This window comes from Scyliorhinus torazame, chromosome 17 (assembly GCF_047496885.1).
Source record: "Scyliorhinus torazame isolate Kashiwa2021f chromosome 17, sScyTor2.1, whole genome shotgun sequence".
In the NCBI taxonomy this organism is placed as follows: Eukaryota; Metazoa; Chordata; class Chondrichthyes; order Carcharhiniformes; family Scyliorhinidae; genus Scyliorhinus; species Scyliorhinus torazame.
This window is the reverse complement of record NC_092723.1, coordinates 102,150,263-102,174,562: the sequence shown is the minus strand read 5'-3', so window position 1 is coordinate 102,174,562 and position 24,300 is coordinate 102,150,263. Positions and strand designations below refer to the sequence as shown.

General features: G+C 45.4%; 1 protein-coding gene across 1 annotated transcript in view; it reads right to left on the bottom strand.

The window, feature by feature from the left end:
• LOC140394025 (uncharacterized) overlaps nucleotides 1-24,300 on the bottom strand; it is a 654,493-nt gene that overhangs the window by 181,201 nt on the left and 448,992 nt on the right. The window contains exons 44-49 of the mRNA XM_072480809.1: nucleotides 23,036-23,392; nucleotides 17,528-17,878; nucleotides 13,208-13,339; nucleotides 12,724-12,873; nucleotides 7,163-7,279; nucleotides 2,733-2,943 (exon numbers count right to left, since the gene is read on the bottom strand). Of these exons, the coding sequence (XP_072336910.1) occupies nucleotides 2,733-2,943; nucleotides 7,163-7,279; nucleotides 12,724-12,873; nucleotides 13,208-13,339; nucleotides 17,528-17,878; nucleotides 23,036-23,392 (1,318 nt within the window). The remainder of the gene's footprint in view (nucleotides 1-2,732; nucleotides 2,944-7,162; nucleotides 7,280-12,723; nucleotides 12,874-13,207; nucleotides 13,340-17,527; nucleotides 17,879-23,035; nucleotides 23,393-24,300) is intronic.

Below are 24,300 nucleotides of genomic sequence, written 5' to 3'. Positions count from 1 at the left end.
GATTGTGTGTCGATGGCAGTCATTTTTCTATGTTTGTTTGCCTTATTTTCAAATCAGTATGAAAATCTCATCAATTAGGTTTTGGAAATGTTGTGCCAATTCTATGTGGGCTGTTAATGCTGGGAAACGGAACCATTTTTAATTCAAGCATTCAAACTGATTTTAATTCAGGTTGGTAGAGATGAAGTCAGGCAGCAGGCGTCAGTCTCTTGTCTGAAACTAGTGCACAACAGTGGACAACTGCCAGTGGAGGCGCATTGGGTGGCAGTAGGAAGCACTCCTGCTCCTCCTGGCCCACAAGAAGTGTTGTATAGTTGTTTCACATTTCCCTGTAGTTGTCCTCTTGAAAAATCCTGGGAAACCCAGGCAGCCAGGGTTAAACCTACAAAATAGGTCAAATGTGAGACTCCCAGCCTGTTAATACTATTTAAATGACCAAACCTCCCCCTCTATTCCACCTCCGTTAATCACAATATGAGCTGGTTAGAAGTTAGTTAGTGGGGTGGTACGTGGGGGTCTGCTTTGAGAGTTTGAATATTTCGGTCTCATCCGACCACAACCCACCCACTTTCAGAGGTTGAAATTCACCTCTTTGTCTTAATAATGCGTCACAACCTCCAACCTCAGAAAACCCACGAGTGTCTTGGGTTACAGGACGATATGGACTAGATGGTCAAATGGGCAGAAAAATGGCAGGTGGAATTTAACCCCGAAAAGTGTGAGGTGTTATACTTTGGAAGGAGTAATGTGACAAGGAAGTATTCAATGAATGGCACCACACTGGGAAGTTCCGAGAAACAAAGGGACCGTGGCGTGTTTGTCCATAGCTATCTGAAGGCAGAAAGGCAGGTTAATAGGGGGTGAAAAAAGCATATGAGACACTTGCCTTTATCAATCGAGGCATAGATTACAAAAGCAGGGCGGTCATGTTGGAGTTGTATAGAATTACAGCTGGATTACGGTGTACAATTCTGGTCGCCACAATTTAGAAAGGATGTGATTGCACTGGAGGGGGTGCAGAGGCAATTCACCAGAGTGTTGCCTTGGATGGAACATTTAAATTATGAAGAGAGGTTGGATCCATAGAATTTTTTACAATGCAGAAGGAGGCCATTCGGCCCATCGAGTCATTACAAAGAGCACCCTACTCAAGCCCACTTATCTACCCTAACCCATAACCCAGCAACCCCCACTTAATCTTTTTTGGACACTAAGGGCAATTTAGCATGGCCAATCCACCTAACCCACACATCTTTGGACTGTGGGAGGAAACCGGAGCAGCTGGGGGAAACCCACGCAGACACGGGGAGAACGTGCAGACTCCGCACAGACAGTGACCCAGCTGGGAATCGAACCTGGGACCCTGGAGCTGTGAAGCAACAGTGCTAACCACTTGTACTACCGTGCTGTTTGGATTGTTTTCGCTGGAGCAGAGAAGACTCAGGGGTGACCTGATCGAGGTGTGCAAGGTTATGAGGGGCACGGACAGGGTGGATGGGGAGCAGCTGTCCCCTCAGTTGAAGGATCAGTTACAAGGGGACATATGTTCATGGTGAGGGGCAGAAGGTTTAGGGGGATTTGAGGAAAAGCTTTTTTACCCAGTGGGAGGTGACGGTCTGGAATACATTGCCTGGGAGGGTGGTAGAGGCGGGTTGCCTCACATCCTTTAAAAAGTACCTGGATGAGCACTTGGCACGTCAGAACATTCAAGGCTATGGGCCAAGTGCTGGCAATGGGATTAGGTAGGCAGGTCAGGTGGTTTTCATGCATTGGTGCAGACTCAATGGGCCGAAGGGCCTCTTCTGCGCTGTATTATTCGGTGATCCTGTGATACTGAATCAGTGCAGCATTCTCATGCCATCCTAAGCCCATATTGAACGAAAATCACAACTAATGTTCAATCAGGAGTCATTTTGCACTGTGCGGCCGTATCTAATAGAAACAGAATTCATTCTGCCCAAATTAATTCGGAAATAAAATCTTGTGGTGCATACAAAAAACTTTCTCAAATTATCTGGCTGGACCTGAATGTGTGTCCCACAATTGAGACGTCTGTGTTAATAGTATCCATTTAGGTATGATATCTGTGGCAAATATGGATGAGTTGATGGTGTGTCATTGTTCACTCAAGGGGTCCTGAGTTGCGATGGTACATTTATATACATGCTGTAGTTTGGAGCTACGGATAAATAGAGGCTTCGACTTTCTTTCTATTACATGACTACCCAGGAATCTCTCCTGCTCTTACCGCCTGCCATTGGGGTGCACTGGGAGGATTCACAGGCTGATAATCAACCTGCTTGTGGTTTGGCCTTGTCATGAGTGCACTTTCCCTGGCTATCAAACCCTGGAGTGGGCCTTGAACCTGAAGCTTCTGACTCGGAGGCAGGAACACTACCCACTGTGACACAGACCTCTCATGGTTGGTTTACAACACTCAAAGACCTTGTGAAGATCTTTCTCCAAAAGATAACAACCTCACACTTCCTGATCGGTCAGCAAGTGTAGCCATTGCTTGAAAAAAATGTAAACAACTTGGCAGTGATCTTACTGACATTAACTGAAAAAACTGCTAATATCTATGATGCCAAATGGCTACCTCCTGATTCCACTTCCTCTGTTCCTAACCTAAACGGGCAGAGCTAGTAAGAAAATTTCCAATAATTTAAAACAAACTTTATTTTTAACAATTAGGGCAATGCTATGAATTTGGAAACAAATGTAAACCTTACCTGTTCTTTGTGCAATTAAAACAAGAACAATCTCCTTTGGATAACCCGCAGTCGCTAAGCTTTCACTGTTGTGACTGTTCTTGAGGATTAACTTCAGATGTTCATCATTTGAGTAAGTGTTGACTACATAGGAAATTGACTTTTCATCATCCACAATGATTTGAACAGATCCCTCAAGATTAGGAGTCAGGCCTTGGATATCTGCCTTTATCTGAAGTGAAAAAAGATTCATTTCTTTCATTTGTCTCCATTTAGGGACAAATACTATTCTCCTCCAAGAGGGTGGACAGGTGCCCAGCTAACCAGCCTTGACCTATGCTATTTTTAAACTACAGTGAAAAGATACACAATAGTAATCTTTATTTATAATAATCTTCATTCGTGTCACAAGTAGGCTCACATTAACACTGCAATGAAGTTACTGTGAAAATCCCCCAGTCGCTACATTCCAGCGTCTGTTCGAGTTCACGGAGAGAGAATTCAGAATGTCCAATTTACCCAACTAGCATGGGCGGGATTCTCCGATACATGGGCTATGTGTTGATACCAGCGTCACAATGGGAGTGTTGCACGTTGACGTCCACTGTCGTTTTAGGGCTCGATTCTCCGGTCCATACGGGAGCTAGCACGGGCGTGGCGGGAAGCGCAGGGGCGTAGCCTCAGAGCAGCATCAGAGACGCAGCGCCACACAATCGACACGGCGCCACGCAATTGAAGAGGCGCACATAAAGCGACGCGAGCGGATTGGGTGGCCATCCGCGTGTCCACCGTCATGGCGTCTGGGTCGTTGGCTCCGACATGCCATGGCGGCCATGGCCACCCACAGCCTTTGTCACCCCCACCGATCCTTCCCCAACCCGCCACTCCCCCTGCGGCCTCCCCCACACCGCCTGCATCCACGGCCATGCCGCTCCCCCTCCCGGGGTCTTCCCCCTCCCCCCACCCCAATGTCGTCAACCCGGGGCCTCCCCACGCAGTCAACCACCTCCTCCCGCAGCATCAGCCAGCACGGCTGGTTGACACTTTTGTATAGCAGATGAGAACAGCGCCGGCCTGACATCCAGTCACTCCAGCGGGACTTCGGCCCATCCGGGCCGGGTAATCGCTGGGCCACCGGAGAATAGCCACTACGACCACTTGCCGTGATTCTCCGTGTGGCGTGGCGCCATGCGCATGCGCCCGTTTTTTTCCACCTCGGAGAATCGCGTCCCGGCGTGGGACCAGCGTGATGTAATTCGCGCAGCCCCCCGGGGTTTCTCAGACCCTGCGCGGGCTCAGAGAATCCCGCCCCATGTCTTTCGGGACTTGTGGGAGGGAACCGGAGCACGCGGAGGAAACCGACGCAGACACAGGGAGAATGCGCAGACTCCGCATAGTAACCCAAGCCGGGAGTTGAACTTGGGTCCCTGGCACTGCGAACCAACTGTGCTATCCACTGTGCTACCGTGACGCCCAAACTGTGACATTGAGTGACTTGCCCTCAACTCTTCCCTCTCCCCTCGCTTCCACAATTCAGCTACTGAAGATAAGATGATGGGATAGTCCCGGTACAGCATGTAGTTGAACACTCAGTAATCACATTAATCAAAAAGTCCTGAGTTCAAATCTCAAGCTATCTTTTACTTGGCAAATTAGATACAGTTTTGAAAAATTGTTCCCCAGAGAATTCCTGGTTGGTTAGCACGAAGAATTTTTCAGTTGTGGTGGACCACATTTTCTCGGCAAGAGGGAGTCTTAGAGCAGATGACAGCAGAAATCAGGGCAGGACCCATTTATACCAGGTCTACATCCCATTCCGGTTGCATTGAGGATTCCTGAAGTCGTGGAGTGGGTAGTTCTTTTCTCTGATTCTTGGACTCCAGCATCAGGAATGGAGCTGTGTTGAGTGGCCACCAGCCCAGTCTCAGTGCCGCTAATGTACTGTACACAGGGGCACAGTACATCAACGTGGGCCAAATTGGAGGGGTGGGGATGTGATGCCATACGATTGGTGAAGGCCAGTTTCTCGAAGACTGCTGGCCATAAAGCAATTGGTTGCTTTAAGGAATGCAATTTTTGTACAAGAGAGCCACTCTTCACTTCCCTGGGGACAAGGCAGGTCTCCTTTAATAATGCACTGAAGTGTCACCCTCAGATTATTTGCTCAAATCTCTGGAATTTGATTTGAACCCACAACCTTTGGAGGTGAGAGAGAGATATCCATTGAGAGGCACCCATTGACAGGGGCTGGTTTAGCACACTGGGCTAAATAGCTGGCTTTTAAAGCAGACCAAGGCAGGCCAGCAGCACGGTTCAATTCCCGTACCAGCCTCCCCGAACAGGCGCCGGAATGTGGTGACTAGGGGCTTTTCACAGTAACTTCATTTGAAGCCTACTTGTGACAATAAGCGATTTTCATTTCATTCATTGACAGGTACCCATTGAGCCATGATCACAACTGAGAAAATGTTTCTAACAAATTAATGTTTAGAATTGCTATGATTTGAAGGATGTTTTTTCAGTTTAATACAGAAAAGGTTTCAGATAAAACCATTGCTGCTGATCTCAACAGACCTCCTTCTAGTAATTGCGGGCAGATTTGAATTTTCTGCCTTGTCAGAATCCTACTGTATTTGTAGCATTGCTCATCCTAGTGTCATTTTGGTGGATTCAGTGGGATTTCCACCTCCACTGGGATTTTGCTTAAAGTGAAGAAAAACTGTTGCTCACGACTGTTTGCAGTCCCTTATGAGGAACTGAAGGTTTGAGAAGCCCTCCCATTGCCGTGCCATTGATTCACTGGAATCCTTTCCATCTGGGTTACCAGAGTGGTGCTGATGGGAAATATCTTAATTAATATCATCCCATCATTAATACTCATTTTGAATATGTCTGTCTCTACATAATTACTGAATAACTACTATTAGCTTCAGTGAAGAGTCACAATCGAGCAGCAATCATTGAGGAACCATAGAACTGTTCCCCAGTAGATTTTCTAACCTCATCTCGCCAAGATCTAACTGAAATAAGGCAGATTTGAGTAAAATATCTACCCCTGGATGTGCTGCAAATCCTTAGTGATTGCAATTCTTCCAGAAGTACTTTTCAGATGGACTTCTGAGAAGGAGCAGGATTGCATAGTGGGAGACAGTGACATAGTACCGATGTCACTGGACTAGTAATCCCGAGGACCAGGCTAATGCTTTGGGGACACAGTTCAAATCCCGCCACGGTTGTTGGTGGAATTTAAGTACAATTAATAAAATCTGGAGTATAAAGCTAGCCGCAGTAATGGCAACCAAACTCATTGATTGTTATTCAAAACTCATCTGGTTCAGTAATGTTCTTTAGGGAAGGAAATCTGCTATCCTCACCTGGTCTGGCCTACATGTGACTCCAGACCCACAGCAATTTGTCTTAACTGCCCTTCGATTTGGCCCAGCAAGTCACTCAGTTCAAGGGCAAGAAATGTTGACCTTGCCAGAAACACCCAAAACCCATGAAAAAATAAAGGAAAAAGCATGAAGCATACTGACACACAAAATAACTCGAGCAATTCCTTCCTTAAACAACGCTAAGCATTGTTAAGGGTTTTTAATTCTCTCAGGCAGGGGTAGCCTGCCAGATATTGGAACAATTCACTAAAACATATATTGTGTTTTGGCATGCAGCTAATACAATGGCATTAAATTTACATCTGTTCCAATTTAACATTATATTTAATTTATTCAAAATAGCATTGATAGAAATGCATTTCTAAACTTAAAGTGGCATAAGAGAAAAATAAATCTGGTTTCATATAGCAGCCTTAAATATTATAAACCTTGCTGAGGTAAGCTCTTATATTTAAAACAAGGACTATGCAAGCAACTGCTTGATATGTTACAGTCCGCATACTGTCACTATTGTTCCATCAGGAACTATAGGCATGTAGTTTCAAAAGATTTTTTATTAAGCATTATGCTGTAGATATTTTAAGCCAACCCCCACCCCACTCCCAACCCCCCGACCACCCCCTCCCCCATTCTTGACTGTCACAGGAGGTTAACATTAGAGTATAATTTTAAGTATTGTTTAATTCTGGACAAGTTGGTCCCACTAGAAACTAGGCTGAAACTGCCCAAATGTAATTTGCTCATAGCTTTCAGAAATGGCTAAAGAAGCAGCTTATTAATTTTCCCTTCCATCAGCCAAGACCAAACACTAAGGCACATCTTGGAGGTAAAAAAAACATGGAACCCACCCAACTTTCCTCCCCCTTCTTCTTGGCATTGATATTTATTTGTGTAAAAGATTAAGGTTCTGTAAAAGCGACAATAGTTTGTCAATATTATACATTGACATATTTACAAGAACACATTTCAACGTAAATAGAAGTCATTTGGTGTACTTTTTGAACAATTAAAAGAACAAGAATGTACAATTATCTCTTATCGAAGACAGTTTCTTACCTGTATATCAATGTGTTGATTTATGAATAGGGTCTTGAGTATCTCTACATTGTGAGTAAGTTTGTAGTTCAATGAAATATGATGTGCCTTGCGAATGAAAGTCAAATCTTCAATTATCTAATTAAAATGAAATGACAATTACAGTAGATTCATCAAAGTTTTTCTTGTTACATATGTTGCATTACATTAGCACATAGGGCACATATATGGTACAGCACTTTGTACAATTTGACTGGTGGCTTATGCTTGGAAAGTTGAGAGACAAGTTACAAGTACATGTTACCGATAAATTTGCAGATCGGCCTTCATCATATCAAGCTAGAAGGGCTAAATGGCCTACTCTGTTCCTTGGAGTGTACTATGCCCCAATGTTTTTCTATTAATGTCACTTTCCTGTTGCAAACAATTAATATCAGAAACAATGCCACAAATGTCAATAGTACCAAAGTCAATGAAACAAATCACACAATATGTATTTATTTTCTTCTGTTTTTTGGCATTGTGATTATATAAGTTAACCTAAGGTTTAAGACATGGCAGGAGATCCCAGGCCCGTGTCATGCTCCTCGTGTGCGATGTGGGAGCTCAGGGACACATCCACGTGCAAGAAGTGCGTCCAGCTGCAGCTCCTGTTAGATCGCTTGACAGCTCGGAGTTGCGGATGGACTCACTTTGGAGCATCCGTGATGCTGAGGATGTCGTGGATAGCATGTCTAGCGAGTTGGTCATAGAAGAGATAGAAAATGGGTGACCAAAAGACAGAGCAAGACGAGGAAGGCAGTGCAGGTGTCCCCTGCGGTCATCTCCCTGCAAAACAGATATACGCTTTGGATAATGTTGAGGGAGATGGTTCACCAGGGGAAAGCAGCAGCAGTAGCCAGGTTCATGGCACTGTGGCTGACTCTGCTGCGTGGGAGGGCAGGAAGAAGAATGGCAGGGCTATAGTGATAGGGGACTCGATCATAAGGGGAATAGACAGGCAGATCTGTGGATACAATCGAGACTCCAGGCTGGTATGTTGCCTCCCTGGTGCAAAGTCAAGGATGTCTCGGAGCAGCTGCAGGACATTCTTGGGGCGGGGGGGGGGGGGGGTGAACAGCCAGCTGTTGTGGTGCATATAGGCACCAACGATTTAGGTAAAAAACAGGATGAGGTCCCACAAGCTGAACTCAGATAGTTAGGAGTTAAACTAAACTGTAGGACCTCAAAGTTAGTAATCTCAGGATTGCTATGTGTGACACGACCTAGTCAGAGTCGGAATGTCAGGATAGGTAGGATGAATGGGTCGCTTTAGAGATGGTGCAAGAGGGAAGGATTCAAATTCCTGGGGCATTGGAACCGGCTTTGGGGGAGGTGGGACCAGTATAAACCGGGTGGTCTGCACCTGGGCAGGACTGGAACCAATATCCTAGGGGGGTGTTTGCTAGTGCTGTTGGGGATGGTTTAAACTAATATGGCAGAGGAATGGGAACCGATGCAGGAAGTCAGAGGGTAGTAAAACTGGGCCAGAAACAAAAAGCAGTAAGGGGGAAAGTTAAACCAGAGAAGCCATAGTCAAAAATCAAAAAGGGCCACAGTACAGGGTACAGTGACTGAGGAGAGTGTGAAAAGGAAGGTGGTCAATGCAGGATTGATGGTGTTGTACCTAAATGCGCGCAGTATATGGAACAAGTTAAATGAGCTTGTTGCGTACATTGAAATTGGCCGGTTCGGTGTTGTGGGCATCAGAGACGTGGCTGCAAGGGGATCAGGGCTGGGATCTAAATATCCAAGGATATGTGTCTTATCGAAAGGTCAGGCAGATAGCAAAGGGGGCAGGGTTGCATTGCTTGTAAGGAATGAAGTTAAAATCAACAGCAAGGAGCAATATAGGATCAGAAGACATAGAATCTCTGTGGGTAGAGTTGAGGAATCGCAAAGGTAAAAAGACCCTGATGACAGTTATGTACAGGCCCTGAGCAGTAGTCAGGATGTGGGGTAGAAAATAAAGGAATTTGTGGAATGTCTAAGAGATGTGTTTTTGGAGCAGCTTGTGACAGAGCCCACTAGGGAACAGGTAATTCTGGATTTGGTGATGTGTAATGAGGCAGACTTGATTAGGGAACTTAAGGTGAAGGAACCCTTAGGGAGCAGTGACTACAATATGATAGAATTTACCCTGCAGTTTGAGAAGGAGAAGCTGCAATCAGATGTAACGGTATTGCAATTAAATAAGGGTAACTACAAAGACATGAGGGAGGAGCTGGCCAAAGTTGATTGGAAAAGGAGCCTAGCAGGGAAGACAGTGGAACAGCAATGGCAGGTGTTTTTGGAGGTTATTAGGGAGGCACAACAGAAATTCATCCTATGGAGGAGGAAATATGCTAAGGGGAGGACAAGGCATCCATGGCTGATGAGGGATGTCAAGGACAGCATAAAAGCTAAAGAAAAAGCATACAAAGTGGCGAGCATTAGTGGGAAACCAGTGGATTGGGAAACCTTTAAAAGCGAACAGAGGACAACTAAAAATGCAATAGGGGGGAGAAGATGAAGTATGAGTGCAAGCTAGCTAGTAATATAAAGGAAGTTAGGAAGAGTTTTTCCAATATATAAAAGGTAAGTGAGAGACAAAAATAGACATTGGACCACTGGAAAATGTGCCTGGAGAATTAATAATAGGAAACAAAGAAATGTCAGACGAACTGAATAGTTACTTTGCATCAGTCTTCACGATGGAAGACACCAGTGTGATGCCAGAGCTCCAGGAGAACCAGGGGGCAGAGGTGAGTGCAGTGACCATTACTAAGGAGAAAGTTCTGGGGAAACTGAAAGGTCTGAAGGTGGATAAGTCACCTGGACTGGAAGGACTACACCCCAAGGTCCTAAAAGAGATAGCTGAGGAAATCGTGGAGGCATTGGTGATGATCTTTCAGGAATCACTGGAGGCAGGAAGGGTCCCAGAGGACTCGAAAGTGGCTAATGTAACACCACTGTTTAAGAAGGGAGGGAGGCAGAAGATGGGAAATTATAGGCTGGTTAGCCTGACTTCGGTCATTGGTAAGATTTTAGAGTCTGTTATTAAAGATGAAATCGCGAAGTTCTTGAACGCGCATGGTAAAATAGGACTGAGTCAGCATGGCTTTGTCAAAGGGAGGGCTTTGAGGAGATAACAAGGAAGGTAGACAAAGGAAAACCAGTGGACGTGATTTATTTAGATTTCCAGAAGTCCTTTGACAAGGTGCCGCATAGGAGACTGTTAAATAAGTTAAAAGCCCATGGCGTTAAGCATAAGATCCTGGCATGGACAGAGGATTGGCTGACTGGCACAAGGCAGAGACTGGGGATAAAGGGTTCTTTTTCAGGATGGCAGCCAGTGACTAGTGGGGTGCCTCATGGGTCTGTGCTGGGACCACAACTTTTCACAATATACATTAATGATCTGGAAGAAGGTACTGAAGGCACTGTTGCTAAGTTTGCAGATGATACAAAGATCTGTAGAGGGACAGGTAGTATTGAGGAAGCAAAGGGGCTGCAGAAGGATTTGGACAAGCTAGGAGAGTGGGCAATGAAGTAGCAAGTGAAATACAATGTGGAAAAGTATGAGGTTATGCACTTCGGAAGGAGGAATTTAGGCAGAGACTATTTTCTAAATGGGGAAATGCTTAGGAAATCAGAAGCACAAAGGGACTTGGGAGTCCTTGTTCACAATTCTCTTAAGGTTAATGTGCAGGTTCAGTCAGCAGTTAAGAAGGCAAATGCAATGTTAGCATTCATGTCAAGAGGGCTAGAATACAGGACCAGGGATGTACTTCTGAGGCGGTACAAGGCTCTGGTCAGACTCCATTTGGAGTATTTTGAGCAGTTTTGGGCCCAGTATCTAAGGAAGGATGTGCTGGCCTTGGAAAGAGTCCAGAGGAGGTTCACAAGAATGATCCCTGGAATGAAGAACTTGTCCTATGAGGAACGGTTGAGGACTCTGGGTCTGTACTCGGAGTTTAGAAGGATGAGGGGAAATCTTATTGAAGCTTACAGGATAATGCAATGCCTGGATAGAGTGGACGTGGAGAGGATGTTTCTACTTGAAGGAAAAACTAGAACCAGAGGACACCATCTCAGACTAAAGGGACGATCCTTTAAAACAGAGATGAGGAGGAATTTCTTCAGCCAGAGGGTGGTGAATCTGTGGAACTCTTTGCCGCAGAAGGCTGTGGAGGCCAATTCATTGAGTGTCTTTAAGACAGAGATAGACAGGTTCTTGATTAATAAGCGGATCAGGGGATATGGGGAGAAGGCAGGAGAATGGGGATGAGAAAATATCAGCCATGATTGAATGGCGGAGCAGACTCGATGGGCTGAGTGGCCTAATTCTGCTCCTATGTCTCATGGGTGACACAGGAATTTGGAAGTGCAAACGCCTTGCATGATTTGCATTGGACTTTTTTACTTAACCTGTCCTGCACCAAACACCTATCACCCTGATATCCACTGACATTCATTGGCCTGTCAACTTCAAAGTCAAAGTTGTCATCTATAGGTTCCTCCACGGCCTTCTTCCTGTCTCCAATCTTCTTTAGCCCTTCGCTCCTGCTCACATCTTCTACTGGTCTACCAGTCTGGTTGGCGGTGTGAACTCCACTCCCACCACTCGACAATCTTGCTTTGCACTCAAAGACCCAGTCACTGAGCTCCTTTGCCTTGCTTCATTTTTACTAATCTCGGCTTTTTCAAAATTTATTCTTTAATGGGATGTGGACATCGCTAGAAAGGTCAGCATTTTGTTGCCCCTTCCTAACTGCCCTTGGTTGGCTACAAACTATTAAGCATTTGGAATGTTTTTTCCATGGTAAAGCTGCCATATAAATGTAACTGTTTATAATAATGATTTGATGGAGTTACTTGACCTGCGTTGATTTGGTGAGGGTGTGTGGGAGGGATGCAGGGGACAGTGGCTGACCATATCGTTCTTTTCAAGGGGCACGAAAGGACTGGAAAGATATTAGGATTTGGCAGGGCCGAACTCATTCTCCTAATTCATAACTCTTCCAGCATGACATCTAATTGCATTTTGAACGTTTTCCAATATTGCTGCCTCTCTAATCTTCCGACACAGATTATTCCAAACATTAGTCACTCCATGAGTAAATTTGATTTTCCTGCTGCTTGTTCTAAATTTACTTTTCACTAATTGTTGTTCAAACTTCCTTTGTCAGAATTTGAAGAGATCATCTGTGTCACACTACAAACTGCATTCATGATGAAGCACCATACAGGATGAAGTGTTGATAACTCAAATGTGTGAATCACAGTTTAAAATATGCTGCTAAACTTAAAAAAGCAATTCATGTGTCATGCTTAAAGCGGATACCCAGTTGAGGCCTGGTGCTCCAACTAACAAATTCATAAATTGTTTTCTGTAACAAAACAAAATTATGTGAAGTTATACTTTAATATTAAGTGATGAGATTTGGAAGAGGAGCGGTTATGGATTTACAGATGTGCAAATCTGGTTTAATTTGTCCGCAATCTTTCAGCTAATCTTCTTCGAGTACAAGCAGAGAGCGGTTAACATTTTTTGACTTTACCTGCTTGTTATCAACGATAAATCGGATGGACCGCTTATACGTGTTGCCCTGTTTCTCAGCTGTTAAAGCCACAACTGTGTTTCCTGGAATTCCAAGCTTTGAGGCGCCATCAATATTGTGGAGCAATGAGGCATTAATCTCATGCTTATTCTTGAAGGGAAGAAAGGGGTCTAAAATTATCATCGGTTATGCAGGCATTAGGTATTCTATTTTGATTTCGTAGAAGTTCAAAGAATTAAACCATAATATGTCCAATGGGTATGAAGAATCAAATGAGCATGTTTTATTCTGTCAATTGTAACTTTCATAAAGAGATTCTTAATTATCTTTTGCTTAATATGCATTATTATACATATCATTTAACTAACTATTATCCTGACCACTAATGTATTTTCTCCCCTCGTCTCTTATTCTATTCATTCCACTGTAGTTTAAATAAATGTGCTCTCCATTAGACAAGGTTAAAGCTACTCATAGTACTTACAGCACCAGCCTTCAGCGTGATCAGACCTTCTAGTTTAGTTTGGTCAATGTTTATCTGTATCTGTGACTCAAAGTTAACTCCATTTATCACAATATAACCTGACCCATCAATTTTCAATGGCACTCCAAGATCCTGAAACAGAATAAATTAAAGCATTATTTACACGCAAAAAAATCATTTGAGCCCAAAGGACTATTTACAACAGACACATGCTCAAGTGAGCTGACAAAGTGAAATTTATCTTGTTAGTGGCTCTAAATGGACAATAACAAATGAAACCACTTTCGACTTAGCACAATGTTCTTATCCACCAAGATATTTTTTTTTACTGTTTACTATTTTCTTTTCTTTGGTATGTTTGGGTGTGCCCTTCTCTTCTATATATGTATATATCCTGTGTACATAACGGTAAATATACTTTGTTCAAAAACCCAATAAAAAACATTTATTTTTAAAAAAGAATCCATTTAGAATATATAAAGACTGCTGACATATAATTACAGTGATCTCTGATTAATCAGAAATGCAAGTTTTAAAGTTTAGCTCTGTTGTTTATTTTCTTATTTGTTCAAGGGATGTTGGGGGTCGCTGGTTCACACAGCATTTATTGTCCATCTCTAATTGCCCCTTGAGAAGGTGGTGGTGAGCTGCCTTCTTGAACTGCAGCAGTCCGTGTGGTGTAGTTGCATCCACAGTGCTGTTAGGGAGGGACCCAGCGACAGTGAAGGAACGGAGATGTATTTCGAAGTTGGATAAGCGACTTAGAGGGGAACCTCAAAGTGGTGGTGTTCCCATGTTGCTGCTGTACTTGTCCTTCAAGATGGTAGTGGTCATGGGTTTGGAAGGTGCCATCTCAGGAGTCTTGGTGAGTGATGTAGTGCATCTTGTAGATGGTACAAGTTGCTGCCACAGTGCGTTGGTGGTGGAGGCAGTGAATGGTTAAGGTGGTGGATGGAGTGCCAATCAAGTGGGCGTTTTGTCCTGGATGGTGTTGAACTTCTTGAGTGTTACTGGGGCTGTACTCACCTAGGCAAGGGGAGAGTTTTCCATCACACTCCTGACTTATGTTCAGAACCCTGCTGATGTTAAATGCGAGGGTATCTTAAGACCCAGAAGGGCAACTTGGAACACCGGTTCTTACTGGTGTATATTTTTATTGGTATAATGTGAGAAAGGTATACAAACAAGAGGGGAACAGTCTTGTCTTGTTGTGATCAATTAATAAAGAATAATTATTAATTTAAAAGAAGACACATAAGAAAAGGTGAGAGTCACTAATTGATGGAGTAGAAGTAAGGAGGGCAGATAAGGTCTATTTAAGTGTCATGATCTGAGATTTTTTAAATCTCCTACTCTTTAAAAAATACAAGCAGAAAATGTCACTGGCTGGGTTCCTACCCACCCGATCCTCTCCGCAAATTTCCATTGCGGCGGGTGAGGCCTTGGATGGCATGTCCACCCTTGCCCCAGTTATGGTCCCTAAGTGACCAATTATTGACCACTAAAGGGCCGTTTCTCCCTCAACCTCTGGTTTTAGGTTGGTGGCAGGAGTTCCAGGGTACAGGGGAAAGACCGAAAATAATCAGGTCCAGGCCTCATGTGGGAACTGGGGGTAGGGGTTGGCACCTCCATCAGCAGCCCCCTTTGAACTTCAAACGACCCCCCAGGACGGCACGGTGGTGCAGTGGTTAGCACTTCTGCCTCACGGCGCTGAGGACCAATCCCGGCCCCGGGTCACTGTCGGTGTGGAGTTTGCACATTCTCCCCGTGTTTGTGTGGGTCTATCCCCACAACCCAAAGATGTGTAGGGGAGGTGGATTGGCCATGCTAAATTGCCCCTTAATTGGAAAGAAAAATTGGATACTCTAAATTTAAAAAAAACTTTGGGCACTAAAGACATTGTAAAGAGTACCCCCCTCCCGACAACCCCGGCCCCTCTCCCACCATCGACCTCTCCCCATGACACCCTGTTTTTCTTTGTGACTTATAGCTAATTACTTACTTTACAATTACGTGTTTAATGTAGCAATTCATATAATGGGATGAGCTCACAGATTCTAGAAGAAAAGAACATTGTTCTGCACCTTAAACTAGGCTGTATATTAACGAGCCTGAAATTTCTACCTCCCTGCTTAGATTTAAAACTGTGAACAAAACCCAAAGGAAACAGTCACTTATGTATTCAAGTTACATATCTCATTGAGTCTATTCTTCTCCTTTATCTCCCTTCTCTCTGAAGGCGGAAACCCTTGCTTGGGTGCAGCTCTGGTACCACCTTCTGCACCTTGCTAAATTTGCCATTCTTCATGTGAGGCGGCATTGGCTGATGGCCTGGGAGGTGTAACATTGAGTCTATTCTTCTCCAGCAGTACACCTAACTGCATTAATGGCTCCACACACAGTATTACACAAAGTTCCCCCTTGTTCCCAACAACATGCATTCCCTGTACTTTGAGAAACTCTCCCTTTTCCCAAACAACATCCAATGTTATATAGCTCAATGGGCTAAATCCAGCATATAGCTACGATCCACAGATTATTTTCCACGTTTAGCAAGGTTGTCTTCAGTATTCAGCGTAGAGATTCTGTTAGAGTTTTGAGTTTAAACAGCAGCCTTTCAGCAAAGGCTTGGTTTTGGGAGAGCCTGCTTTCTGCAGCTGGCTGTGGCTATGATGGTGGTTGCCTTTCCACCCTCTTCTCCAGCTATCTTCACATGGATATATAATTTTTTCCCCCCCGCTTCTAATTTTACGATAGAGGGAAAGTCATTGATCCAGCAGCTGAATGTGGGTAGGCCTAGTACACTACCCTGAGGAACTCCTGTAGTGTTCTGGGGCAACAACCACAGCCATCTTCCTTTGTGCCAGGTAAGACTCCAACCAGTGGAGAGTCCCCCCCTGGCATGCCCTCCTGCACTCTTCATTGAACACTCGTTTGTGGTAATGGTAGAGTGGGGGATATACTGGACTGTGAGGTTACAGACTGTGGTTGAGTACAATTCCGCTCTGCAGATGGCTCACCACACCTCATGATGCCCAGTTTTGAGCTCTTAAACCTGTCCTGAATCTATTCTATTTAGCATGGCAGTAGTACCACATGATATGATGGAGTGTGAAGATGGGACTTTGTCTCCTCAAGAGCTGAGCTGTGTGCTGGTCAATCCTACCAATACGGTTTTGGAACATACAGTCTGGTGAGGGTGATGCGAGCACATTTTCCCTCATGTTGGTTCAGTCACCACCTGCCGCAAGCCAATCAGTCAAATATGTCCTTCAGGACTTGGACAGCCTGGTCACACTTGGAAAACGACATTGGAATCCTCCACGCAGAGTACATTCTGTCCCTTTTCCACACTCAGTGCCTCCTTTGCGTGGCATTTATCAATTTGTTCATGGGGTGTGGGCATTGCTGGCTGGGCCAGCATGTATTGCCCATCCCCGAGGGCATTTCAGAGTCAACCACATTGAAGTGTGTCTGGCGTCACATGTAGGCCAGACCAGATAAGGACGACAGATTTCTTTCCCTAAAGGACATTAGCGAACCAGGTGGGTTTTTATGACAATGGACAATTGTTTCGTGGTCACCTTCGACTTTCAATTCCAGATTTTTATTGAATTCAAATTACACCATCTGCCTTTTTAAAATGGAGGAGTACTGATTCATAAGCTCAGGGTGGTCGGTAGGTGGGAATCAGCAGGAGGTTTCCTTGCTCATGTTTGACCTAATGAGATTTCATGGGGTCCAGAATTGAATTTGAGCACCCCCAGGGCCACTCCCTCCTGACCGTATACCACTGTGCCGCCACCACCTCTGATGGGTCTGTCCAGCTGGTGGCACAGAACATACCCACGGATGGTGATGGTGATGTCTGGGGCATTGGCTGAAGATTCTGTGATTATGGGTCTATCAGGATAGCTATGGGATAGCTCTCTCAATTTTGTCACAAGGTCTCTGAAGTACAGAGGAGGACTTTGAAGGGTCAACTGGGCAGGGTGTGCCTTTGTCATATCTGGTGCTTATGTTAATGCCAGTTGGTGTATCGGGTTTTGTTGTTATTTAAACTTTTCTGTAACGGTTTGATGCAACTGAGTTGTTTTCCCGGCCAGTTCAGAGCACAGTTAAGAGTTAATCATATCAGTATTTTCATTAACCAGTGGCTGGAAACGTGGATACAATGGTCCACAGATATTGACAGCACTGGCCATTCACTTGCCAGATTAGATGCATTACCAATGATGAATACAGTTTACAAATGCATTGAGGATTCCCCAAATATTCCTCGAAACTTAACACAATTAGGTGAAAGTAATATAAACATACCTGCAGCTTTGTGCATTTGTTATTTATCAAAAAGTTGAATTCAGTTTTATTTTTCAGTTGAAGGCCTCCACTTGCTAGAAGGTTACAAGTGCCCATTTTTAAACCTAATTCAAACTCAGATTGCAAGTGTCTTTCTGCTGTAAAGATGAGCTTATTATGTTCTGGAATCCCTTTTAGCACTGGCAATTTGTGTTCAAATATGACTTCTACATTGACTTTTGGGTCACACTCCGAATTCAGCTCCAGGGTCGCACTGCTGCCTTCGAACTCGATATTGGTTTGAAGTTCTGCTTTACAGCCTTCAACCTGAATGGATCCATTACACTGTGATTGAGCTGGAATCATGAAATTCTGAAATGGAAGAAATAATCTGGGTCAATAGCATGTAAAAATATTGCTTCTTCTAAGCATTTCGTAGAATCATAGAATCCTTAAATGCAGAAGGAGGCCATTCGGTCCATTGAGTCTGCACCGACCCTCTGAAAGAGCATCCTACCTAGGTCCACGCCACCACCCTATCCCTTAACTCCACCAAATCTTTTGGACACTAAGGGGCAATTTAGCATGGCCAATCCACCTGACCTGCACATCTTTAGACTGTGGGAAGAAACCAGAGCTGTGAGACAACAGTGATAACCACCGTGCCAATTTGACAGAAATTAAAATGACAATTTCTTTTAATCACAGATTATGCCTCTAAATGATATTGGTTTCAGTACTCAGAGGTAGATTGTTTTTTTGGCTGTGGGATTGAAAAGTTGCCTGGATCTGAGTTTGCAATAGGAAACGGTCCCTTTTATATCATTTTACTGATCCATAGCCCATTTAAGCAGAGACATGGTCAAAGGAGTTCACAGTCTGAAGACCCTGGTGGGAGAGTACCTCAGATTTGGTTTCTATTCCTTTGATCAGCCTCACCGTCAGTCTATCACACCTGACATAGCCCTCACCACCTCCTTCTTCCTCTGGCTCTTCTTCCCTCGTAAAGACTTGGGAATATCCATGGTGAAGCCCATGGTAAAAATGCCACGAGGGAAGGACGTGAAGCATTAAGATTGTAAGTCTGGAATGTTGAAAATAGGTTTGCCGAATTGTTCCATAACTGTCAACACTCCAGTCAAACTGAAGTATTTCAGGCAATGTTTGTGGACATTTAAATCCTGTGAACTCAAAACATTTTCTGGTTTGATATGCCAACAGGTCACTTTACTTAATTTAAGTGAGGAACAAATTTCGTGGAAGTGGAACAATTTCTGGGACAGTAGTTTTTGGCACTCATTATTTTGTCTTTGGGTACATGCACCACTTCCACCACCAGCTAATTCTCCAGGAGTTTATCACTGATTTCAGAACAAGTGCAATTTCTAAATCTGACCCATACCCAAAATACTGGTGCCCTCTGCCAGAAATTCACCATTTTTCTACCCTAGTAATTCAGAATGTCAGGCCTCTTGTGCTGAGTGCAGACCAGCAGATATTTCTTTTTTTTAAAAAAAACAATTTTTATTAAAGGTTTTCATAAAATATCAATAACAAAATGAGAAAGAAAAAAGAACCCAACAGGGTTAAGTACAAAACACAATCTAAAAAAGCAACCTCCCAAACCCCTCCTCCCTGTACATAAATAATAAATTAACATTAACACCCCGACTTAACACAACAGGTGTATACACCCCCTCAGACCTCCAGTGTAAATAACTTAAACAAAAATAAAGTAACCCCACCCCCCAGAGCTGCTGTGCCATTGACCAATGTCTATTGTTCTGCCAGAAAGTCTAAGAACGGTTGCCACTGCCGAAAGAACCCTTGTACCGACCCTCTCAAGGCGAATTTCACCCTCTCCAATTTAATGAACCCTGCCATATTGCTGATCCAGGATTCCACGCTTGGGGGTCTCGCATCTTTCCACTGAAGGAGAATCCTTCGCTGGGCTACCAGGGATGCAAAGGCCAGAATTCCAGCCTCTTTCGCCTCCTGCAGTCCCGGCTCCTCTGCCACCCCAAATATTGCAAGCCCCCAGACCGGTCTGACCCTGGATCCTACCACCCTCGACACCATCCTCACTACGCCCTTCCAAAATTCCTCCAGCGCTGGGCATGTCCAGAACATATGGGTGTGATTTGCTGAGCTCCCTGAGCACCTAACACACCTGTCCTCACCCCCAAAGAACCTGCTCATCCTTGTCCCGGTCATGTGTGCCCTGTGTAGCACCTTGAACTGTATGAGGCTGAGCCTCGCGCACGAAGAGGAAGAATTCACCCTCCCTAGGGCATCTGCCCACGTCCCCTCCTCGATCTCCTCCCCCAACTCCTCCTCCCACTTACCTTTCAACTCCACCACCGAGGCCTCCTCCTCCTCCTGCATCACCTGGTAATTTTCCGAGATCTCCCCCCCCCCCCCCCCCCCCCCCCCGAGAGCACCCTGTCCTGTACTGTGTGTGGCAGTAGCCGCGAGAATTTCATCACCTGCCGTCTGGCAAACGCCCTTACCTGTAAGTACCTGAAGGTGTTCCCGGGGGGGAGCCCGTACTTCTCCTCCAGCTCAGCCAAGCTCGCAAACTTCCCGTCCACAAACAGGTCCCCCAACTTTCGTATCCCTGCCCTGTGCCACCCCGAAAACCCTCCACCTGTTCTTCCTGGGGCGAACCGGTGGTTCCCCCGTAATGGGGTCCACGCCAAGGCCCCAACTTCCCCCCTATGCTGCCTCCCCTGCCCCAAAATTTTGAGGGCCGTCACCACCACCGGGCTCGTGGTATACCTCCTTGGAGGGAGCGGCAGAGCCGCCGTTGCCAGCGCCCCCAGACTCATACCCACACAGGACGCCGTCTCCAGCCTCTTCCATGCAGCCCCCTCCCCTTCCATCACCCACTTGCGCACCATCGTCGCATTGGCGGCCCAGTAGTATCCACAGAGGTTGGGCAGCCCCTCCTTATCTCTACTCCGCTCCAGGAACACCCTTCTCACCCTCGGAGTCCCTCGCGCCCACACAAACCCCATTATACTCTTATATATACCCTTCGGGATAAACATGGGGAGGCACTGGAACAGGAACAAAAACCTTGGGAGCACCGTCATTTTGACTGACTGCACCCTACCCACCAAGGACAGCGTCAACGCGTCCCACCTCTTGAACTCCTCCTCCATTTGCTCCACCAGCCTTGTAAAGCTAAGCCTATGCAGGGCCCCCCAGCACCTGACCACCTGGACCCCCAAATATCTGAAGCTCCTCTACGCCCTTTTTAGTGGGAGCTCGCCAATCCCCCTCTCCTGGTCCCCTAGCTGAACTACGAACAGCTCGCTCTTCCCCATATTGAGCTTGTACCCCGAAAAGTCCCCGAATTCCCGAAGGATCCTCATTACCTCTGGCATTCCTCCCACCGGGTCCGCCACATACAGCAGCAGGTCGTCCGCATAAAGCGACACCCTATGCTCCTCCCCACCCCGCACCAACCCCCTCCAGTTCCTCGACTCTCTCGGTGCCATAGCCAGGGGTTCAATCGCCAGTGCGAAGAGCAGGGGGGACAGGGGACACCCCTGTCTCGTCCCTCGGTGCAACTGAAAGTACTCGGACCTCCTCCTATTTGTGGCCACACTCGCCATCGGGACCTCATACAACAGCCTAACCCACCTGACAAACCCCTCCCCAAACCCGAACATCTTCAGCACCTCCCACAGGTACCCCCACTCTACCCTATCGAAGGCTTTCTCAGCGTCCATCGCCACCACTATCTCCGCCTCCCCCTCCCTCGCCGGCATCATGATAACGTTCAAAAGCCTCCGCACATTCGCGTTCAACTGTCTCCCCTTCACAAACCCCATCTGGTCTTCATGGATGATCTGCGGCACACAATCCTCAATCCTCGTGGCTAAGACCTTCGCCAGCACCTTGGCATCTATATTTAGCAAGGAAATCGGTCAGTAAGACCCACATTGCAGGGGATCCTTGTCCCGCTTCATGATCAAGGAGATCAGTGCCCGGGACATCGTCGGGGGTAAAGCCCCCCCGCCCCCCTCCCTTGCCTCATTGAAGGTCCTAACTAACAGCGGGCCCAACAGGTCAATATATGCTTCCTCAGCGATTTTAGGTAGTAAATCTGGATCAATAGAACAGGCTGGGTAACAAAAAATAGAATAACTTGGGATGGGAATGTTAACATAATTGAAGGAGGTCTCATGGCGCAGTGGGTAACGTCCCTGCCTCTGAGCCAAAGGCTCCAAGTTCAAGTACCACCCCAGGGCTTGATGTACAAGGAAGGTGCATTCATAACCTGGCCAAAACAGGTTGATTTTTCAACTCATAAATCCATCCAATGAATTTATGACGGGGGGTAAGAGTGAGGGAGTCTCTTGGTCAGTCATTGACGATGTAAGGTGGCGCCCCTCAAGTTAAATCATCTGGCATCAGGCTGGTGACCTGTTACAGGAAAAACTAGGTATAGAAATGCAAGCTCTTGCTGCGTCTGCTTCATGCAGAGAGATTCTAAGTTGAAGAAATATAATTGAACTTGTTACAAAGAATGACTGCAAGTACTGAAAATCTGAAACGAAAATGAAATATGCACAAAGGGTTCCGGTAAAGGTTAGGGAAACTGTCAAGATAAACAGACAGACTAACCAAAATCTTCAGACAAAAGGTTAAATCCAAAATATAAACCTGTCTTTTCTCTTTACTGATGCTGACTGACCTGTTGTATACTTCCAGAATTGTGAAACTTAAAAGAGGAAACTGAATACTGGTAATATCTCGATTTGGAAGTTGCTTGATTTCGAGCACAAATGACCGAGACTAAAACAGTTAGAACCATAGAATTCCTACAGTGCACAAGGAGCACCGTACATAGGCTCACTCCCCAACCGTATCCCCATAACCCCACCTAACCTGCACATCTTTGGACTGCGGGAGAAAGCTCACGCTGGCACAGGGAGAAAGTGCAAACTGCACACAGTCATCCAAGGCCAGAATTGAACCAGGGCCCTGGTGCTGTGAGGCAGCAGTGCTAACCCCCATGCAACTCTTTCCAAATTTGATTGTTACAGGTTCAGATGCCCTGGATTTAATTTCTAACAATATTTATAAATATGCCCTTAATTACTTGTAATGGTTCAGTTATATTCTGTTGACATGACATCTCAGAGAACATTGTGACTAGCGCATTGGGATGCATTAAGAATGCTGTTCAGAAGCAGTCCAATCAGAGCCATGAGTAGAGGAACATGAGGAGTCATGTCAGAGGCATGAACAAGCCAATATCATTTGATATATTTGAAGTCAAAGATTCTTCACTGGGTCATTATCCTTGAGTGGGAGGAGGGACATTAAGATACGTCTAAATCTGCCATCAATCCCCAAAGATGTAGCACGTGTAAAGCCTGCTGGACTTCAATAAGGACTGGATAATTCGACCCACAGAAGTAATTTGCTTGGTAGCAACTAGGTTTTAGAATACTCTGTTGCTTTAAGAAAGGATTTCCTGCGGTTATTCCATAGTTAATTTTAGCTCAGTTCTACCTGTAAAACCTGGCAATCTGTCTCTGTCACCCACATCCACTCTGTTTTAGCTCCATGGTTTAAGTTACCATCAGCCCGGACTTTGCAGTTTGCTGACTGCAGCATGAACGAGCCTTCCACTTTCTCTGCCTTGACAGCAGACAGGAGAATTCGACTTTCACTGGGGACGCCTCGGTCACTCAGCTGTGGGATGGTGTGTCTAAAAGCCCCCTGCACTGTATACTTGGGATCGCAGGACGTCTCCAGATGAAACTCGGCTGTTTTACCATCATTTAACAGATTTGTTTTGATTGCAATGTTGCAGTTGTTGATATCCAGGAAGCCGCTGGTCTCCAGATTCTGTGGAACACCCACTCTCTGTGGGAAAAAGAATCCAAGCGTTCATTCACATACACATGCAACCAGAGATGAACATATACATTATACGGCCTATTTATTCAGGCATTTTGATTTCTTCAGGTTCAGAAAGATTATGTTTTTGTAACCTGTATTATATTTACTTAATATGTCCCTTGTTGTTCCAAATAAACTTTGGGGCCCATACAGCTTGATCATTCTGGAAGCCCTTCTGCTGTACAGGCTGCACGATTAATCTGATATACCTGCAGATTGCATGAAGGATTTGCTGTGGGTCTGCTCGGAGCTGGAGCCTTTGATGGTTCGAAGGAAAACTAATGCTCAGGATGGGTTGAGGCCTACCTCTCCTCAAGGGCTCTGAGGTCTTGGACTGAAAGGAATGTAGTACAAGTCTGAAGGCTAGTCAGCTGGACGAGGAGAGGCATACTGGCTTTCTAAAGGTCACAAACGGCCTACTTGAGAGGAAGATCCAGGTTGAGATCATGTCTATGACCCGGCCCAGCTCCATCTTGAGCAATTAGAGGTTGGATTTCTGAAAGGGTGGGGAAACTAGCATCCTGGCTAGTGCAGATGCACCTGCTCCATACATATTTTGTTACCTTCTGCTGCCCCTGAATCTTTGCCGTGAAGGCAAAGATGGCTGGGAGGAATGGAATAGCGCAGCTGGGGGTAGGATTTTACAAAGGGGCATAGACAGGTTAACTGAGTGGATAGTGTGTGGTCGTCACCACTGTTTGTATAATACTTGTATTAGAGGTAATACGGTAAGGCTCCTGTACTACAGGTACGGGGGTAGATCCCTGCCTGCTGGCTCTGCCCAGTAGGCGGAGTATAAATGTGTGTGCACACTGAGCTGCTACCATTTCTGGCAGCAGCTGCAGGAGGCAACACATCTCTGCTTAATAAAG